The following is a 14,931-nucleotide window of genomic DNA, read 5'->3' on the forward strand; positions in this document are numbered from 1 at the left end:
GGACGGGGATGCTAGCATTATACTAATGGTATTGCTATGTCATAAACGTATCACTGAGCGCACGTGTTGGGGTGGGAGACCTCGTGTCGAGACCGCTTCTCCATTGCGGAGTACGAATGCATTTCTTTTTTTTTTTTTCTTCTCTGTTTTTTCATCTGGGCCCTCTTTTCGAGACTAGAACTAGACCATGTGCTGTTTCCTCCACAGCGTCCAGACAATGCCTATGGAGATGTACTAAAAAAACCCAAATACAATCCCCGTGGGGATTTCCCACCACAATCCGATGATCCGGTTTTTCCCACAAAACTCCACATACTAATTATTTGTGGGCTTTTTTTCTTTCCTTCTCGTCTCGAATCGCCTCGCTTCAATGGGAATGGTCCGGGGGGGACCTTAGGTGTATGGCAGATTTGTTGATTATTGGGGAGGATGCCGATAAGGTGCCGACAGCATGGGTTAGGATTTGACGGTTATAAGCCGGGACGCGGCCCTGTTGTTGATCTTTGGGGGAAAATGAGGCTGTTCCTCGATTCTTATCTGACTTGACTTGTAGTAGAGCAAGCAGCCTTGCAGTTGGGGGCATCTCAAACGCTTTCGAGAGTGTTTGCTGCTCTTGTTTTTTTTTTTTCAGCTTATTTTTGTTGCTGTATTGCAGCTCGTCACTCGTCGTTATCTATAAGATGGCTGATCCTATCAACAAAGACGCCATCGCGGCCGAAAGCGCCCAGATAGAGTCCGCCTCTCCCGACAAGCCCACCGCGATACACACAGACGATGCCATCCGTCCGGCACCAAGACTGCCCAAGGGCATGGACAAGGCCGAGCAGTTCCTCAAGGAGGCCGGGCACAGCGTGACGGTTACGGTGGGCAACAACCGACGCGTGGTGCGGCTCATCGACATGCGGCTGCTCCCCATCCTGCTGGTGGTCTACAGTCTGCAGTCGCTCGACAAAAATACCCTGTCGTACGCCGCCGTCTTTGGCCTCGTCGATGATGCCAACCTCGTCGGCGATCAGTACAGCTGGCTGGGCAGCGTCGTCTACGTCGCCCAGCTCGTCTTCCAACCCCTCGTGGCCTACCTGCTCGTCGTCATGCCCGTCGGCAGGTTCATGACGGTCATGGTGTTTTGCTGGGGCGTCATCCTGTGCGGCATGGCCGCCGCCCACAACTTTGCCGGCCTCATGAGCGCGAGATTGATGCTCGGCATCTTTGAGAGCACCGTCGCCCCGGCCTTTGTCGCCATCGTGCAGATGTGGTACCGCCGCCGCGAGCAGACCAAGCGAAATGCAGCCTGGTATGCCATGTTGGGCATCGTCAACATGATTGGTAGCCTGTTGACGTACGGCCTGGGTCACATCCAGACAGAGGCGCTGCACTCGTACCAGATCATCTTTTTGTTCTGTGGTGGCTTGACGGTTGTGTGGTCTGTTGTTATGGGGTAAGTGCAGTTCTTTGTTTCTTTTATGGAGTGGAGTTGGAGAGAGATGAATACTGACAAAGTACATTCCCAATACAGCATCTTCATGCCCGACTCTCCCATGACGGCCAAGTTCCTCAAGGGTGACGACAAGCTCATCGCTGTTGAGAGACTGCGCATGAACCAGCAGGGTATCAGCTCGGGAGTCTGGAAGTGGGAGCACGTTTGGGAGTGCATGTTGGACCCCAAGACGTGGCTTTGGTTCTCTACCATGTTTATCATTTCGTACGTATTTTATCTTTCCAGTTTGTTTGGCTCTTTTCTCATCAGCACCAAAACCCTCTTACTTACATACTTTGGCTCCAAAACAGCGTCCCTAGCGGTGGCATTTCAACCTTTGGCCCCCTGATAATCGGCTCCTTTGGCTACGACCGCTTCACCACGATCCTCTTCAACATCCCCTTTGGCGCCATCCAAATGGTGGCCACCCTGGGCGGCGCTTGGCTCGCCGACAAGATCAAAATGAAGGGCCCCGTGCTGATGCTCCTCTGCATCGGCCCCATCGCCGGCTGCGCCATCCTGCTAGCGACTACCCGCGAGGCTGCGGACCGGGGGCTGAACCTGTTTGCCTACTACATCATCTCCTTCTACCCCGGAATCTCACCCCTCATCTACTCGTGGTCGGGCCAGAACACGGGCGGCGACACCAAGCGCAAGGTGACGACGGCCATGATCTTCATCGGCTCCAACGCCGGCAACATCCTGGGCCCCTTGCTCTTCACGACCGAGGAGAAGCCCGGCTACAGGAGGGGCCTGCTGGCAAACCTCATCATGTTTGCCCTCCTCATCGTCCTCTTTGGCCTGGGCATGCTGCTCATGAAGTACCTCAACAGGAAGCACACGGCTCAGCGCGTCGCGCTCGGCAAGCCAGAGGTCGTCATCGACTACAGCATGGCCGACACCAGCGCCACCATGAGCGATGATGACCCGATCAATGACGAGTCGGTGGGCGAGAGGGGTTTCGAGGACACGACGGATCTGAAGAATGAGGACTTTATTTATGTGTACTAAGGGATGGAACTTTGTGTTTGGGATACCTGATGATCTGGTTTTTTTTCTTTTTTCTTTTTTTTAGTTTGACTTTTTTTTGTTTTTATTTTTTTCTTTTTTCGCGTTCGGGATTAGGACATGTAAAGGTACCTTGGAAGTCTATCGTAAATTTTAAGGGACGTTTTTTTTGTGGTCTGAATAATCAGTATGTAAGTTGGTTAATGATGCAACTCCCACATTGCAGAAATATGATAGGCTGAGATTTGATCTGATTAAGTGATAAAGACAACTTCTTTGTTCACAAACATGAGTTGAACATGCGCTTACTGGACCAACAATCCCTTCTGCGTGTGAGGCACAACAAAGACCATCCATTGTTTATGGGATTCATCATTGTGCTCATCGTTTGCCTTTTAGAGTATATGAAGTCTAAAGGCCCTCCACTTTCCAGAAAGCAGTTAATGCCCAAAGTCTAATCAAATTTCGATAGTTGAAAGTTCCAGTCCAGTCTTGAATCTGGTATTCGTTACTGAACCGAGAATACAAAACGTAAAAACCATCCGGAATCTCTTGCTGCCAACTAACAAGTATACTACCAAAAAGAAAACACCATTTCTTTTTCGTAGACAAAACCAGCAAAAAAGAAAAACCAGATAACAAAAAATGACTTCCTTCCTCCCAACCAACAGCGACACGGCCTGGCAGCGCGAAAAGACAACCATCATCCAGGCCATCACCAAGGCGGCGCCGTCCACGGTGCTCCTCGACGTGCTGTGTGTGCCGCTCGAGGTGGTCGGGGCCGCCGTGTCGCGCACCGTCGTCGTCTGCACCAAGACGCGCATCGACAATGCCACCCGCGTCGCCATCCGCACTCGCATCGCGGCCCTGAACCCGTGCGAGGACCGCTTCGACGTCGTGTACAGGACCGGAGAGATCACCCGCGTCTACGCCGAGGTCATCGGGGCGAGGAGGGAGTGGATCGAGGCTGTGTGGGGTGAGTCTCCTATAGAGGAGGTTCAGGATGTTGCGGCTGTTGTTGATCAGGGGTCGGTCGAGGGAGGCAAGGTGGAGGGGGGGCAGGGAGTGGAAGCAAAGGAGACTTTGAGTATGTTGGATGATCTGGTCAAGGCAGAGGTTGCCAAGGCGCTCCAGGAGATCGAGGCTGAGGCCGCTGCTCATCAGGTCGACGACGAGGTCTTTCAGGCGATAGGACAGATCGAGGCAGAGGTCGAGGCTGAGCGTCTCCCCAGGGTGCGATCAGCAACAGAACTGTCCAAACCTTGTATGTCAACCCCTGAGATGCCATCGCCAGCGGTCAGAGGAGATGCTGGCAAAGAACAGGTCGTGTCAGACGTTTCCAGGCCATGTGCTGCAAAAAAGCTGGCTACCAGGCCATCTGGACTCCAGCCACCCAAGACAATATCAGTCATCCCAAGCAGACTACAGGCCCCGACTAAACCTGCATCGCCAAGGGGGCTTCCTCGGCCCCATGCCCGATCCCAGTCTCTCTCTGTGTGCCGGCTTCAAAGTCTTCCTGCTGCCTCCAAGGCGCAAGATCAGCTGCAGCAGCTGCAGTCCAAAACACTCCCTAGTGCACAGGGTACGAGCAGGTTGCAGGCTCCAAGAAAGACTGCTTCGCTATCGGCTCCCGTTCGAGCTCCGGCGCAGAGCAAGCTGGAACCGCCACAGGCCAAAGGCCGGATTGTTCGATCGAAAGCAAAGACGGAGCCTCCTGCTTGTAAATCTGCAACACCACGGGCCACTAGCAAAGTGTTGGCGCCACCGCAGATTCGAGGGCTTCCTCGACCAGCTGCGGGTGTTTCTTTGGGAGTCAGTGGTCCTTCTTCAAGGATAGGTATGCTTCCAAGGGCTGTCCCTCGGCCAACAAGAGGTTAGGTACGGCTGGTATAGGAATGATGAGCTCAAAACTTGGTTTTTGCCAGTTACGTAATATGCTTCTAAGAGTGAATGGGGCCTACTTGATTCTCATGTCAGATATGGTATATCACTCTGGCTTGTGAACAATGGGATACCTCCAATTTATTATCATTGACTTGTGAAGAGACGTACATCTTGGCAGTACTGAAAAGGGATTTCAAACTCAAAACGCCAAATACTCATTGAATCACTCACTACTACTGTCTATTCTGAGCCTGATTCTGGCTATTGAACTGGTTATCAAATGCTCCAATGCTCCTCTCTGCATTTTGCTGGTGTCGTTTCTCGGCTGCCGCCACGTCCCCCTGGTTACCCTGTACATGCGGCGACTGCGTGCTGAAGGGCTCGGAACGGCTGCTTTGCTGGGCGTAGGCGGCAGCAGCACTGAATGTGTAAGAAGCCGATTCGTAGGAAGACGAGTCGGGCTTTGAGTTGCTGCCACTACTCTGACCTGCCTGATTCCTATTACTTTGGCTGTGTAAGAAACAAGTCAGTTCTGACCAAATTTCTTCCCATACTTAGGTTAGTTCCATGGCGACCCTCACGTGTTAGCTGAGCCATGGGTGGCACTGTTCGAGTGTCCTGCGGAGGTGTTGTGAGACGAAGTCATTTTTACTTGGGGGAGATAGACTGTTGATATCGATGAGTAGAGCCTATCTTGATACTTTTGTTCTTTTACGGCCTGTTGAGCAGAAGTTCTCTTGGTTTCTGCAGTTTGGCGAATAGAAAGTAATTATTGACCCTAGGCAAGACCTTGTTTATATACCTCTTTCATTTCCATGGCGCAGAGCCATTATCTTGTCGTTTAGACTGGAGATGAGTGGCAGGTTTCCTGTCACCCAGTCACATCTGGGGCAAGCATATGTTCTCATAGTTCTTTTTTTTTCTTTTTTCTTTTTACTGTAAGTGTTTTCTTTTGGCGGTGACATTGTCCTAGGAACAAACATGGGCTTGAATAAATTTGCAATAACAAAAAACAATGCTTGCTTGTTTTGACTGTCATGGAAACTCGCGTCAGTGCAAGTTGATTTCAGCTAGACTGTGGACGAGTCGCTGATGAAGCAATGTAGAGTCATTTTGTGTTACATGCAGAGGTCGTGAGGTGAGGCTAAAACCTGGATAACTCGGCATCTGAGCCGAAGGCCGTTGTGGGCCAGAAATACGAATTCAATGCAGAAGAGAGTAAAGCCTCTGGCTACGGATAGAAATGGAGAAAGCAAACCAGTCATTCTCTTTTGTCCTTGTACTGTATGTACGGTAGGTAGGTGCCCTTGGCGCTTATGTGTACCCCAGAGTTATCAGTGGAGAAAATGGTCAAATAATACGAGTAGCCGCGGGGTTCAATGGTATCAGAATCCACCAAAACTCCACCCAAGATCCAATTGAAAGACCCTGAAGATGTACGATGTAAGCGCCTTCCTGAATCAAGCGACGGACGAGATAACGTCTACCGAATAAAATGAAGGCTCACTCATCACAATCCGTCATATCGAGCAGAGACAGACACACAAGGAAACCCCAAGAAAAAAAAAGAAAAAAAAGAAAAAGAAAAAAAAAATATCAGGAGACAGGTCGGTGTAACACAGGAAACATTTTACCCTCCCTTGTCCTACCTACCATAATATGGCCCCTCCCAGTCAGGATTGCTCATTCATTTCCCTCCAAGTTCTAGACCATTAATGTTTATCTACAATGCAGTGACCCCTCATCGCCAAGCCGGGATGGCTGCCTGCTTGGGTGGTCGTCGTCTTTCTTTGCATGTTTGAAAAATCTCGCGTCATTGGCCGTAACTCGATTCGATGTAACTAACGTATTTTTGCTCGTTGACCTCGTTTTTGTTTTCTTTTTTGTTTCTTTGTTTCTTACCTGTCTCTTGTTTGTGTCGCACCACCAAAGAAACAAACAAACAAACTAATAAACCAAACGACAACCGCATCGGCTCAAAAGGCGCAATCTCAATCATGACTGCCCTCCCAAAGATAAGCGCCAGCGTCTTAACTCCGACGTTGCTCGACAAGCTCGTCGAGAAAGATGAGACCGATATCAACAAAGTCATCCGTGACCTACCTCCAGTCAAGCCCATCACCCTCCCTTCTCGTCCCAGCGATGCATTCGGCACTCTGGCCTTTCTGCCCACCGAAATACTCATCGCCACCGCCTCTCACCTCGATGTCTTGACCTTGACGCGCCTCGCCCAGGCGTCCATGGCATGGAAGGACGTGGTTCAATTCAACCCCGTATACCGCGACCTGATAACCCACGTCCCCGAGGTTCTAGCCGCCCTTGCCGCCACGGGCATGCTGGCCGTACACCCTGCCCCCGCGCTGCATCATGCCCTCCGCTCATGGCGCTGCTCCAGCTGCAACGTCCACTTTGGCGGGTACTTATTCCTGCCCACGGCCGAGCGCGCCTGCCTCAGCTGCCTGGCCGAGAACCCAGCCCTGCGCGTCTACGACCCTCAGAGCGTGCAGCAGTGCTTCGGCCTGTCCGACTCGCAGTTCGCCCGCCTGCCGCGCCTGCGCGTCATCCGCGGCAGCTACAAGGTCGGCTCGTACGCCGACGCCCGCGTCGGCAAGTCCATGGTCGCCGTGGGCGCCGCCAGGAAGCTCTCGACGGGCCAGCTCAAACCCATCGAGGACTTTGAGTGGGAGGACCCACGCCAGCTAGGGGTCAGCGGCCGCACGGGGTCTTCTGGCCACCACCCGCCGCCCGGCCCGAACCGGAGGCCGCCCGGCGCCCACATGACCATGACGCTGCGCACAATGCGGGACGCGCCCGTCAAGCCGCCCGGCGGCGACCTGACGCTGCGCCCGAGGCCGCGCTACCGCATCGACGACTACCTCGCCGGCGTCGCGGTCGTGCGCATGCCGTACCTGGCCGGGCCGCAGCACAGACCCGCCGACCTCGACAGCGGCCGTCTGTGTCGCGGCTGTCTGGTCACGCAGACCCACTACCGTAGCGGCAAGCTCCCCGGCGCCGTGGCGGCTGCCATGTGGCCGTCGGACCTCGTGGACGGTGGGAAGCGCGCCATGGAGGCCATCACGACGCGGTTGTGGACGAGAGATGGGTTCGCGGAGCACGTGAGGGAGTGCTATGGCGCGAGGTTGTTGTTGCGGCAGTGGGGGGTCGTTGAGGAATGAAACCGTTTCTGCCGATGTGTGGGAAGAAAAAAAAAAGAAAAAAAGAGGAGCATACGGGAGAAGAAAAAAAAAAAAGAATATGATTAACAAAAAGATGAGCTAGGGGAAAGCAAAAGTATGAAAGCAAGGTTTAGCGGCTGTGCTAATTCGGACGTCGCGCGGCCCCATGCATCCAAGCGTCTGCATCTGCCGTTTACTGTACTTCCCTTCTTTTTTTTTTCTTCCTTAGTCCGAGACATGGCAAGATTTGCTTGTGATTTTCATCTCCGACTGAATAAGATCTCGGGTGAGGGGAAGTTAACAATAAAAAAGAATAACCTTTTATCATTGGATACAATTCAATACAAGACTGTTTTGCTTCTCTGTGCTCCCTTCCCGTTTCCTTCTAGCTGTTCTTTTTTGACTTACCTCTACACAACGCATCTCGGTCCTGCCCACCCGGCTTGGCGCTTTGGGTAAGACATGTTTTTTTTTTTTTTTTTTTTTTTTTCATTGACAGGTTTTATTTTGTACTTTTTACAAATCTGTTTTTGTCTGGGCAAATATTGACTCGTGGGTTTTGCATCTCGTTGGCCTGTGTCGGTTTCAATTTCATGGCGGCCCTTCTACGGAACTTTTAGTAACGAAAGCCCAGATGAGAGAGAGAGGGAGAAAAAAATTATTGGGTTTGAGCGGAAATTTGCCAAGACATTTTGCAGGCTTCGGGAGAAATCGGATTCCACGTAATCATCGCCCCCCTTTCTAATGAGATGTTTTTTTGGTGTTTTTGGGTCCATGGTCCATGCGAGAAAAAAAAAAATCTTCCTATACTTTTTACGTACTCACGACCTCTTGGCATCTGTTCGCCTTCCCATATTTTCTTTTTGTTCTGTCGTACTACGAGTAGTGTTCAATATTACTCAGGGTTTCATTATTGATGGAGTGGGCTTTTTTTTTTTTTCTTTGCAGCATCGCGTGCCTTTTTGCGGGTCTCCCGAGATTTCCACAAGCTTTACAAGCAAGACCCTTTATTCCCGAGATTTTTTCCCATTTTTTCTTTTACTCGGTACACTCCCCTCCCCTTGCCCTGGCTTTTGGGAATAACACGCATTAAAAACGTACTCCGCGACAGCGTACCGTAGTCCGCGGGGCGGGTCATCTTTGCTTTTTAGGCGAGAAAAAAAAAAAGGGAGCCCGGCGTCAACGCCCATGGATTTGTGAGGGTTTCTGGAGGGCCCTTGTCGCGGGTTGAGATCGTGGGAAAAAAAAAAGTGACGTCGCCGGGTGCATCCGTTCTCGCTAGGGAGCCTTGGCGCTGCCAAACAGGAAGCATGAACGACGGATGGCGGCCTTCATGTGCAAACGAACTTGTCTCTTTGGGGTACATGTGTAGCTTGGTTTTTTTAGACTAGGTCAAAGGAACGGTTCTTTGAAGTGATAGTGATTTTTCTTGGTATTGAACTGTTGTAAATAAGAGGAAAAAAGCAAGCCCTAATGCTACATACAAGAACAACAAGAAAATGAGAAATTCTGGGGGGGTATCAAATCATTCCAATCCACCAGAACCAGCAAAAACAAGAAACCCGTTACAACAATGAGGATATCGCTTCGTTCGTGGCAAAACTTTTGTTGATGCAAGTGCCAAGAAAGAAAAAAATAATGTCTCCCCGAGACATGCAAACTCCAAAAAAACGTTGCCCAAGGATATCCAGTAAGACCAAATTGACGAGTTCGTGTTGAGAAAGAGGAGATTTTGTTAAGAGGGCATTTCTGCCGTTGAGAAAGCCTATATTCCAAGGCCCGAGGTGGATAGACAATGCATGAGCCGATCGGATCTATATCTCAAGCATCCGATGGTTGCATGGGCAAGTCCATTATTAGGCATGTTTTTATGCCGAAGATGGAAAGGTAGGTAGGTGGGTAGGTAAATTTGGATAGATAAGTTGGTTCTTTTTTTGAGTGCCGTTATGCGTCCCACGTGTGTCTTGTAAATTTTGTTTAGACGCACTGCTCGCACGAGACGTGGCTGCACTGACGGTTGATGCACTTGTTGCTGATGACAAACATGGTGCCACAGCAGTGGCAGCGCGTGCCCTGGTAGGAGCCGGCGTAAGAAGAGCCGCTCGACGACTTGCGCCGAGGCTGCTCAATGCTCCAGGCGGCAGGGCTGGGCTTGGTGGCCGATGAGGGGGAGATGGCCGAGGAGGAGCGGTCGAAGGAGAAGCTGGACTCGCCGAGCGCGATCTTGAGGGTGGGAGCGCGCTTGGGGACGGTGGTGGAGGACATTTTTGTGGTTGTTGTTGTTGTTGTTGTTGTTGTTCTAGTGGTTATTCTCGTTGGTGGCAGCCTTGTTGCTGGTATGTTTGCTTTGTTTAGAGGTGTTGGCGTAGAGGGATGAGAGAGAAGAATGTCAAGAAATCTAACGTCGATGAGGAGGGAAGGCTTCGCATTTATGTTTTTTTTTTACCAGTTCCTCTGTCAGCCCTTTTCCTCCCACACCCTTACCCCCCGATCCAACCTTCTATGGCCAGAGGGTGGTGTGGTTTGGTGGTATGGCGTGGTATTGGAGTGACCTGCGAGGCAAGGAGCCGGCCTCGGGATGGATCGGAAGAGGCTCTGGGTCGCAACAAGAAAAATTAACTGTCAAGGGTCGTGCCTGTAGCATAGGGCGTCCGTCTAATCTCCGCACACAGACAGGGGGGGTGTGGGTGTGGGTTGGCGCAGGTCGTTTGACATTTTCTTTTGATGACATCTCCCAATTTGTCGTTGGATTCACCAAAACTCGGCCTGTGAGTGGTCAGTTCAGTCTTGCTATCTCTTTTCTTTTCTGGTCCCCTTGCCTCCCTCAGTAGACCAGTAATAATAATGTATGTGTGCCTGTTTGGGAACCAGCACACGCCACCCCAAAACACCCTCCGACACATTTTCCAAAATTTTAACCAAAGTTACTTTGTGCTTTCTTTTGTTTGTTGCACGTTCTATTTGCATCCCCGCTCTCTTGTCATGTTCGTTTTATTTATTTTACCTTGTTCTCTCCTCGAGGCACTTGCTGACACCTTTCCCTGCAGCCCAAGGAGGCGAACTCGACCTTGGGTTGATCCCATGTCTGGGGGGCTGGGCTGTTTTACCACATGATCTTATACTATCAAACTACTTACCATAGTAGGATACAAAGTTAAAGGAGAGTTTCTATTCAGAGGGCGAAACCCACCCTCCCCTTGAAGTTTGGATGGAGGCTTACAAGGGCCTTGTTAAAGGCAACTTGTGTTTCTTTTGTTGCTTATTTAGTCTGCTCTCACCTTGTACTTTGCCAAACTAAGTAATGCAACTGGTTGACAATACTACCTAGTAAAAGAGATCGTGGAGACATAACATGTTCACGTGAACGTTACAAGCGACAAGTTGGAAAAAATGAGGCGGCCCCTCTGGTGCGTCACAAAAGCAGCCTACAAAGCAGGGTTTTCCCCTTCTCCCTCATTGGCTCGATCCTCGTTAAATTTCCCTTGCCTCAGCACAAAAGCCTTTACCACGTACTTGACTTGACAAGACGACATTGGCCGTGTCGTCCATCACAAGCAAAGCCTAGTTCCTTACAATGCAAACGCAGGGTTCCCCCTCTCAAAATAAGACGTATGTTCTGCCTTTTTTTTCGGGCAAGGGGGCTTCGGGGCGCAAGGGTTAGTATTTGGCCGTGCTTGGCAAATGCCAGAGGGGGGTAAAAAAAAAAATTAAAAAAATAAAAGGACGAGAAAAAAACCACCAGTACTCGCAGTAGTACTGAAGTGCAGGCAGGCTAGGGTGACATCGCCTCAAGATCCGTGCTCGCCCCCCGCACTACCGGCCAAGCGGGCATGCAGGCATCTGCAGTCTTTCTTTTTTGGCTGAACCAGGGCAAAAGCAAGGGTGATCCCTTTGAGTAGCCTTCGTCCAACCAGAGCGTCGGCATGGACGGGCCAAGACTTTTTGTCTGGCGGATGATGCAGCCGGGGGCGCAACAGAAAGGTACAAAGTAACTTAGCTATCGGGCCAATAAAGACGATGGTGTTTACATCTTTTGGATGCGTAATTAATTGCGTGGGGGAAAACGGCGGGGGGAGGAGGCTAGCACCGAAATTGGGAAATTGGGAAAGTAGAAAATATCGGTTTTACGAAGTATGTTTTTAGTTTAGGCAACTCTGGGGAAATCTAGTTTGTGTGTTCATCACACACGCAAGCGCACACGCACAAGCACCATTCCATCACTCCATTTCAACCAACCATCCATCCATTCAAGCAGTCCTCCACAAACTTGTTGACAGACGACAAAAGCAATAAATTAGGGGTCAAGAAAATCAGATCAAGATGATCGATTTACCGCAAGTATTAATTACATAACGAGTTGACATTCCAAAAAAGCAAGACGCTGTTTCGCATTAATCCTTGGCATTCCACAGCATCTATTCCAGAGTGCATCTCCACAGGGCTTAGCTCTTTATCGCCAAGGATCCCACTACGTCATAGCCTACTAAGCAACCCTTTTGAGAAATTCCGGGGTGCAGTCAGTCCGGCTCTCTGCCCGCCGGCAATTCCTACCTACCTACATTACCTTACCTACCTATGGCATGTTTCTTTGCATTTTGGCACATGCCCTGAAAATCCAAAAGGGGTTCTTTTATTATTTTTATCGTTTTCTCCCCTGCTGCCTTGGTTTAACTAATATGCAACTCTTAAGCATAGCAAGCAACGCGCTTCGGCCTTTTTTATTTTTCTTGCCACCATAGCCCCAAAATGCAGGCGGATGATGACTCGAGACGCAACGCTAAAAGGGCCACAACGCTAATACGCGCCAGCGCTTCTTGTTTTTGTCATCCTATCCTGCTTTAGCCTCAGGCAGATCTTGACAAGTTCTTCTTGTCTCGGGCACCCGTTTCTGCAGCTAAGGGGTCTTGTTGGTCTGAGTAAAACATGCTTAGTTTTTCTACCCGCGTGCAGCAGAGGCCAGCTCAAAACCCGAGGCAAACCAAAGCAGTTTTTTATTGGCAAATTGCAAATTGTTACTCCATCTAGTCTGGTCCAGTGTTGGTTTGAATCTAGTATAGCCCCGAGGTGCAAACGCTCAGAAAGGATGGGATTGTCACAACAACAAAAAAAGGGGGGCGTTTTGTTTTCTTTCTCTTTTTGCTTTGATTGTCCCTCCTGACTGACCCTCGTCCCTTCCCCGCGTTTTTTTAATGCTAGGTTTAAAGAATTTTGGTTGCGAGTAAGAAAAATCTGCCCATGAGTAAGTAGTACGTTGTATAGCCCCCCCTAACCTAGGTAGAGATGATCTTTTATGTTTGCGTGTTATGTTTATGCGTGAAGCCGTACAAGCCACCCACCCCCGCCTCCTTCCTTGCCTCCGTTTGATCCGAACAAAGACTGACGGATAACAAAATGACCGCTAACCCTCCTGACGTTTCAGGGGTCTTGGCATGCCGAGAGAACGTTTGCAGTCTCAAGTTGTGGATTGGCGCGTGCTCGTTGACATTGCGCACGGATTTTTCGGGGGGGAGTGTGATGGGGATGGGATGGAGGTTTGCTGAAGCTTTTGCTTTGCTTAGAGACGGACTTCCTTGGTAAATCGGACGGAATGGGCTGGGGCGTTTTTGTTTTCGGTTTCGGGCCTAGAGCTGGACCCTAAACGCCCAGTCTAGATTGGTCTGTGTTGTCTGTCTGTCCATGGTGCTTGAGTGCTCGGCCTCCAGGGCACATTTTCCATCGGAATGCGCTGCCTCACATTGTGATTCAACTTTATATACCTGTCGATTTGGAGATGAATTCAACAATCACTATCTTTCGTAGTATAGGGGTTAGTATGCAAGCTTGTCACGCTTGAGACCCGGGTTCGAATCCCGGCGAGAGAGACCCATCTACGGCATCCTCAGGATGTCACGATCCTATTGTTTTACATTTTTGGTCGCTTATACTGACCACTACATCCCTGTTGGCGGTTGGATGCTGTTGGAATTTCGCTCAGCAAATCCTTGGCACTTCGTAATTCTGCAAACCCCCTCCTTACTACTATGTATTGCCAAAGCTCAATTATGCAAGATCTTATGCATATTCACAATAACCCAGTTTGTTTGTCTGTCCTGATTTTTTTAGCTGAAAATTTCACAATTGCGTATAGCAAAAGTGTGCTCCAACGTCACTCAGTATATCACGTGAGCATGAGACGCGCAAACGCTTGTCGATCATGTAAATCCACTTACCTCTATCGACTTAGCACAGCAACGGCTTCAACACCTAGGGATCCATACCACTATCAGCACTAAATATGGCTTATTCTTTACTCAGCACTGCGCCTGTTCGTCTTGTATTTTGAAATACCAACATGACGCCATTGTTTTTTTTTTTTTTTGCCCCAGGGATAAACTTGTCTGGCCGAAAGCCTCGCTCAAGGCCCTTTGCTTTTTAAATTAGCGCCGAGGGAGACAGGCTTGCAAACATTAAAATCACGTAACAGAAACATGACCGACTTAACTCACGACTCATCCTTATTTCCGGTAGGGGTCTTGGAGAATTTGACAGTTTCTGCTAGCGCTGACGGGCAACTACATTTCGCATGCGCAATATTTTTGCATCTGGTTTAACCTTTTCCAATCCATGGCCATGGATACAAAACAAAATGGTAGTAAAGTAGCCCACATGCACGGCCTGTAAGGCTGGCTTGCATATGGAAGCAGGCGTGTGAACTAGAGTATTTATTTGCGTTTGTAAAAGGGCTTGTCAACCAATCATTTCTATTAGGTAGCAGTCATGTTCGTCCACTCAGTTCGCATTTTGAGCTGAGAAGCCTGGATTTTTAACACAGGGGTTATATGCCAGAATTTGTAGGTAGGTGATTGATTATGCACGCAATTAAAAAGCTAAGATAAAAAGTTGACTTAATATGGGTTTAGGTAGGTAAGTAGGCACGTTCGTAGGAAAGTACGAAGCAAGTAGTGCAGTAGATAAGTAATCAAGTAAAAGGTTTCCGTGGCTGTATTGAGTGGTCTCAAATCTCAAAAGTGACTGCTAATTACTATAATGACTGCTTGATGAGCAATCCCTTCTGGGACTATTACCAAGTATTCAGCTATGATGAGCATAATGAATCCCGTCAGTTCTAAATGTCTGTCGCTCGCCGTTTCTGCTCTAGGCAGCAGCGCGGCAGATTCGTTTACAGTTCATACGGAACAAGGCCTGCCAGAGGCCGATGGATCGTTTAAAGTGTGATAGCTACGTGTCATTGTTACTATATCCAATAGCATGGCCTTCATTGTTGTTCAAACAGTGACACTACAGCTTTGTGCTGAACTGGTGGGTTGCAACTGGATGTTGTCTCCTGAAGTATGATGTTTCTGGCCATTGAAAACCGTTGCCAGCTACTTTGGGCGTTTAAAGAAA

At 49.6% G+C, this 14,931-nt stretch overlaps 5 protein-coding genes across 5 annotated transcripts; 3 read left to right on the forward strand and 2 right to left on the reverse strand.

Moving 5' to 3' along the window:
• Positions 1–680: 680 nt before the first annotated feature.
• PgNI_11957 (uncharacterized protein) lies at positions 681–2,488 on the forward strand (the record flags this gene model as incomplete). Its single annotated transcript, XM_031131915.1, has 3 exons — positions 681–1,438; positions 1,517–1,702; positions 1,789–2,488. 3 exons carry the CDS (start codon positions 681–683, stop codon positions 2,486–2,488), a joined length of 1,644 nt encoding a protein of 547 aa, XP_030977221.1.
• A 642-nt stretch (positions 2,489–3,130) lies between these two features.
• Positions 3,131–4,363, forward strand: PgNI_11958 (uncharacterized protein; the record flags this gene model as incomplete). Its single annotated transcript, XM_031131916.1, has 1 exon — positions 3,131–4,363. One exon carries the CDS (start codon positions 3,131–3,133, stop codon positions 4,361–4,363), a length of 1,233 nt encoding a protein of 410 aa, XP_030977220.1.
• Positions 4,364–4,602: 239 nt separating this feature from the next.
• Positions 4,603–5,015, reverse strand: PgNI_11959 (uncharacterized protein; the record flags this gene model as incomplete). Its single annotated transcript, XM_031131917.1, has 2 exons — positions 4,603–4,879; positions 4,951–5,015. 2 exons carry the CDS (start codon positions 5,013–5,015, stop codon positions 4,603–4,605), a joined length of 342 nt encoding a protein of 113 aa, XP_030977219.1.
• Positions 5,016–6,366: 1,351 nt separating this feature from the next.
• PgNI_11960 (uncharacterized protein) lies at positions 6,367–7,545 on the forward strand (the record flags this gene model as incomplete). Its single annotated transcript, XM_031131918.1, has 1 exon — positions 6,367–7,545. One exon carries the CDS (start codon positions 6,367–6,369, stop codon positions 7,543–7,545), a length of 1,179 nt encoding a protein of 392 aa, XP_030977357.1.
• A 565-nt stretch (positions 7,546–8,110) lies between these two features.
• PgNI_11961 (uncharacterized protein) lies at positions 8,111–9,810 on the reverse strand (the record flags this gene model as incomplete). Its single annotated transcript, XM_031131919.1, has 2 exons — positions 8,111–8,373; positions 9,533–9,810. 2 exons carry the CDS (start codon positions 9,808–9,810, stop codon positions 8,367–8,369), a joined length of 285 nt encoding a protein of 94 aa, XP_030977358.1. The 3' UTR covers positions 8,111–8,366.
• Between the last annotated feature and the right edge of the window lie 5,121 nt (positions 9,811–14,931).

The sequence above is a fragment of the Pyricularia grisea genome, assembly GCF_004355905.1.
Source record: "Pyricularia grisea strain NI907 chromosome Unknown Pyricularia_grisea_NI907_Scaffold_8, whole genome shotgun sequence".
In the NCBI taxonomy this organism is placed as follows: Eukaryota; Fungi; Ascomycota; class Sordariomycetes; order Magnaporthales; family Pyriculariaceae; genus Pyricularia; species Pyricularia grisea.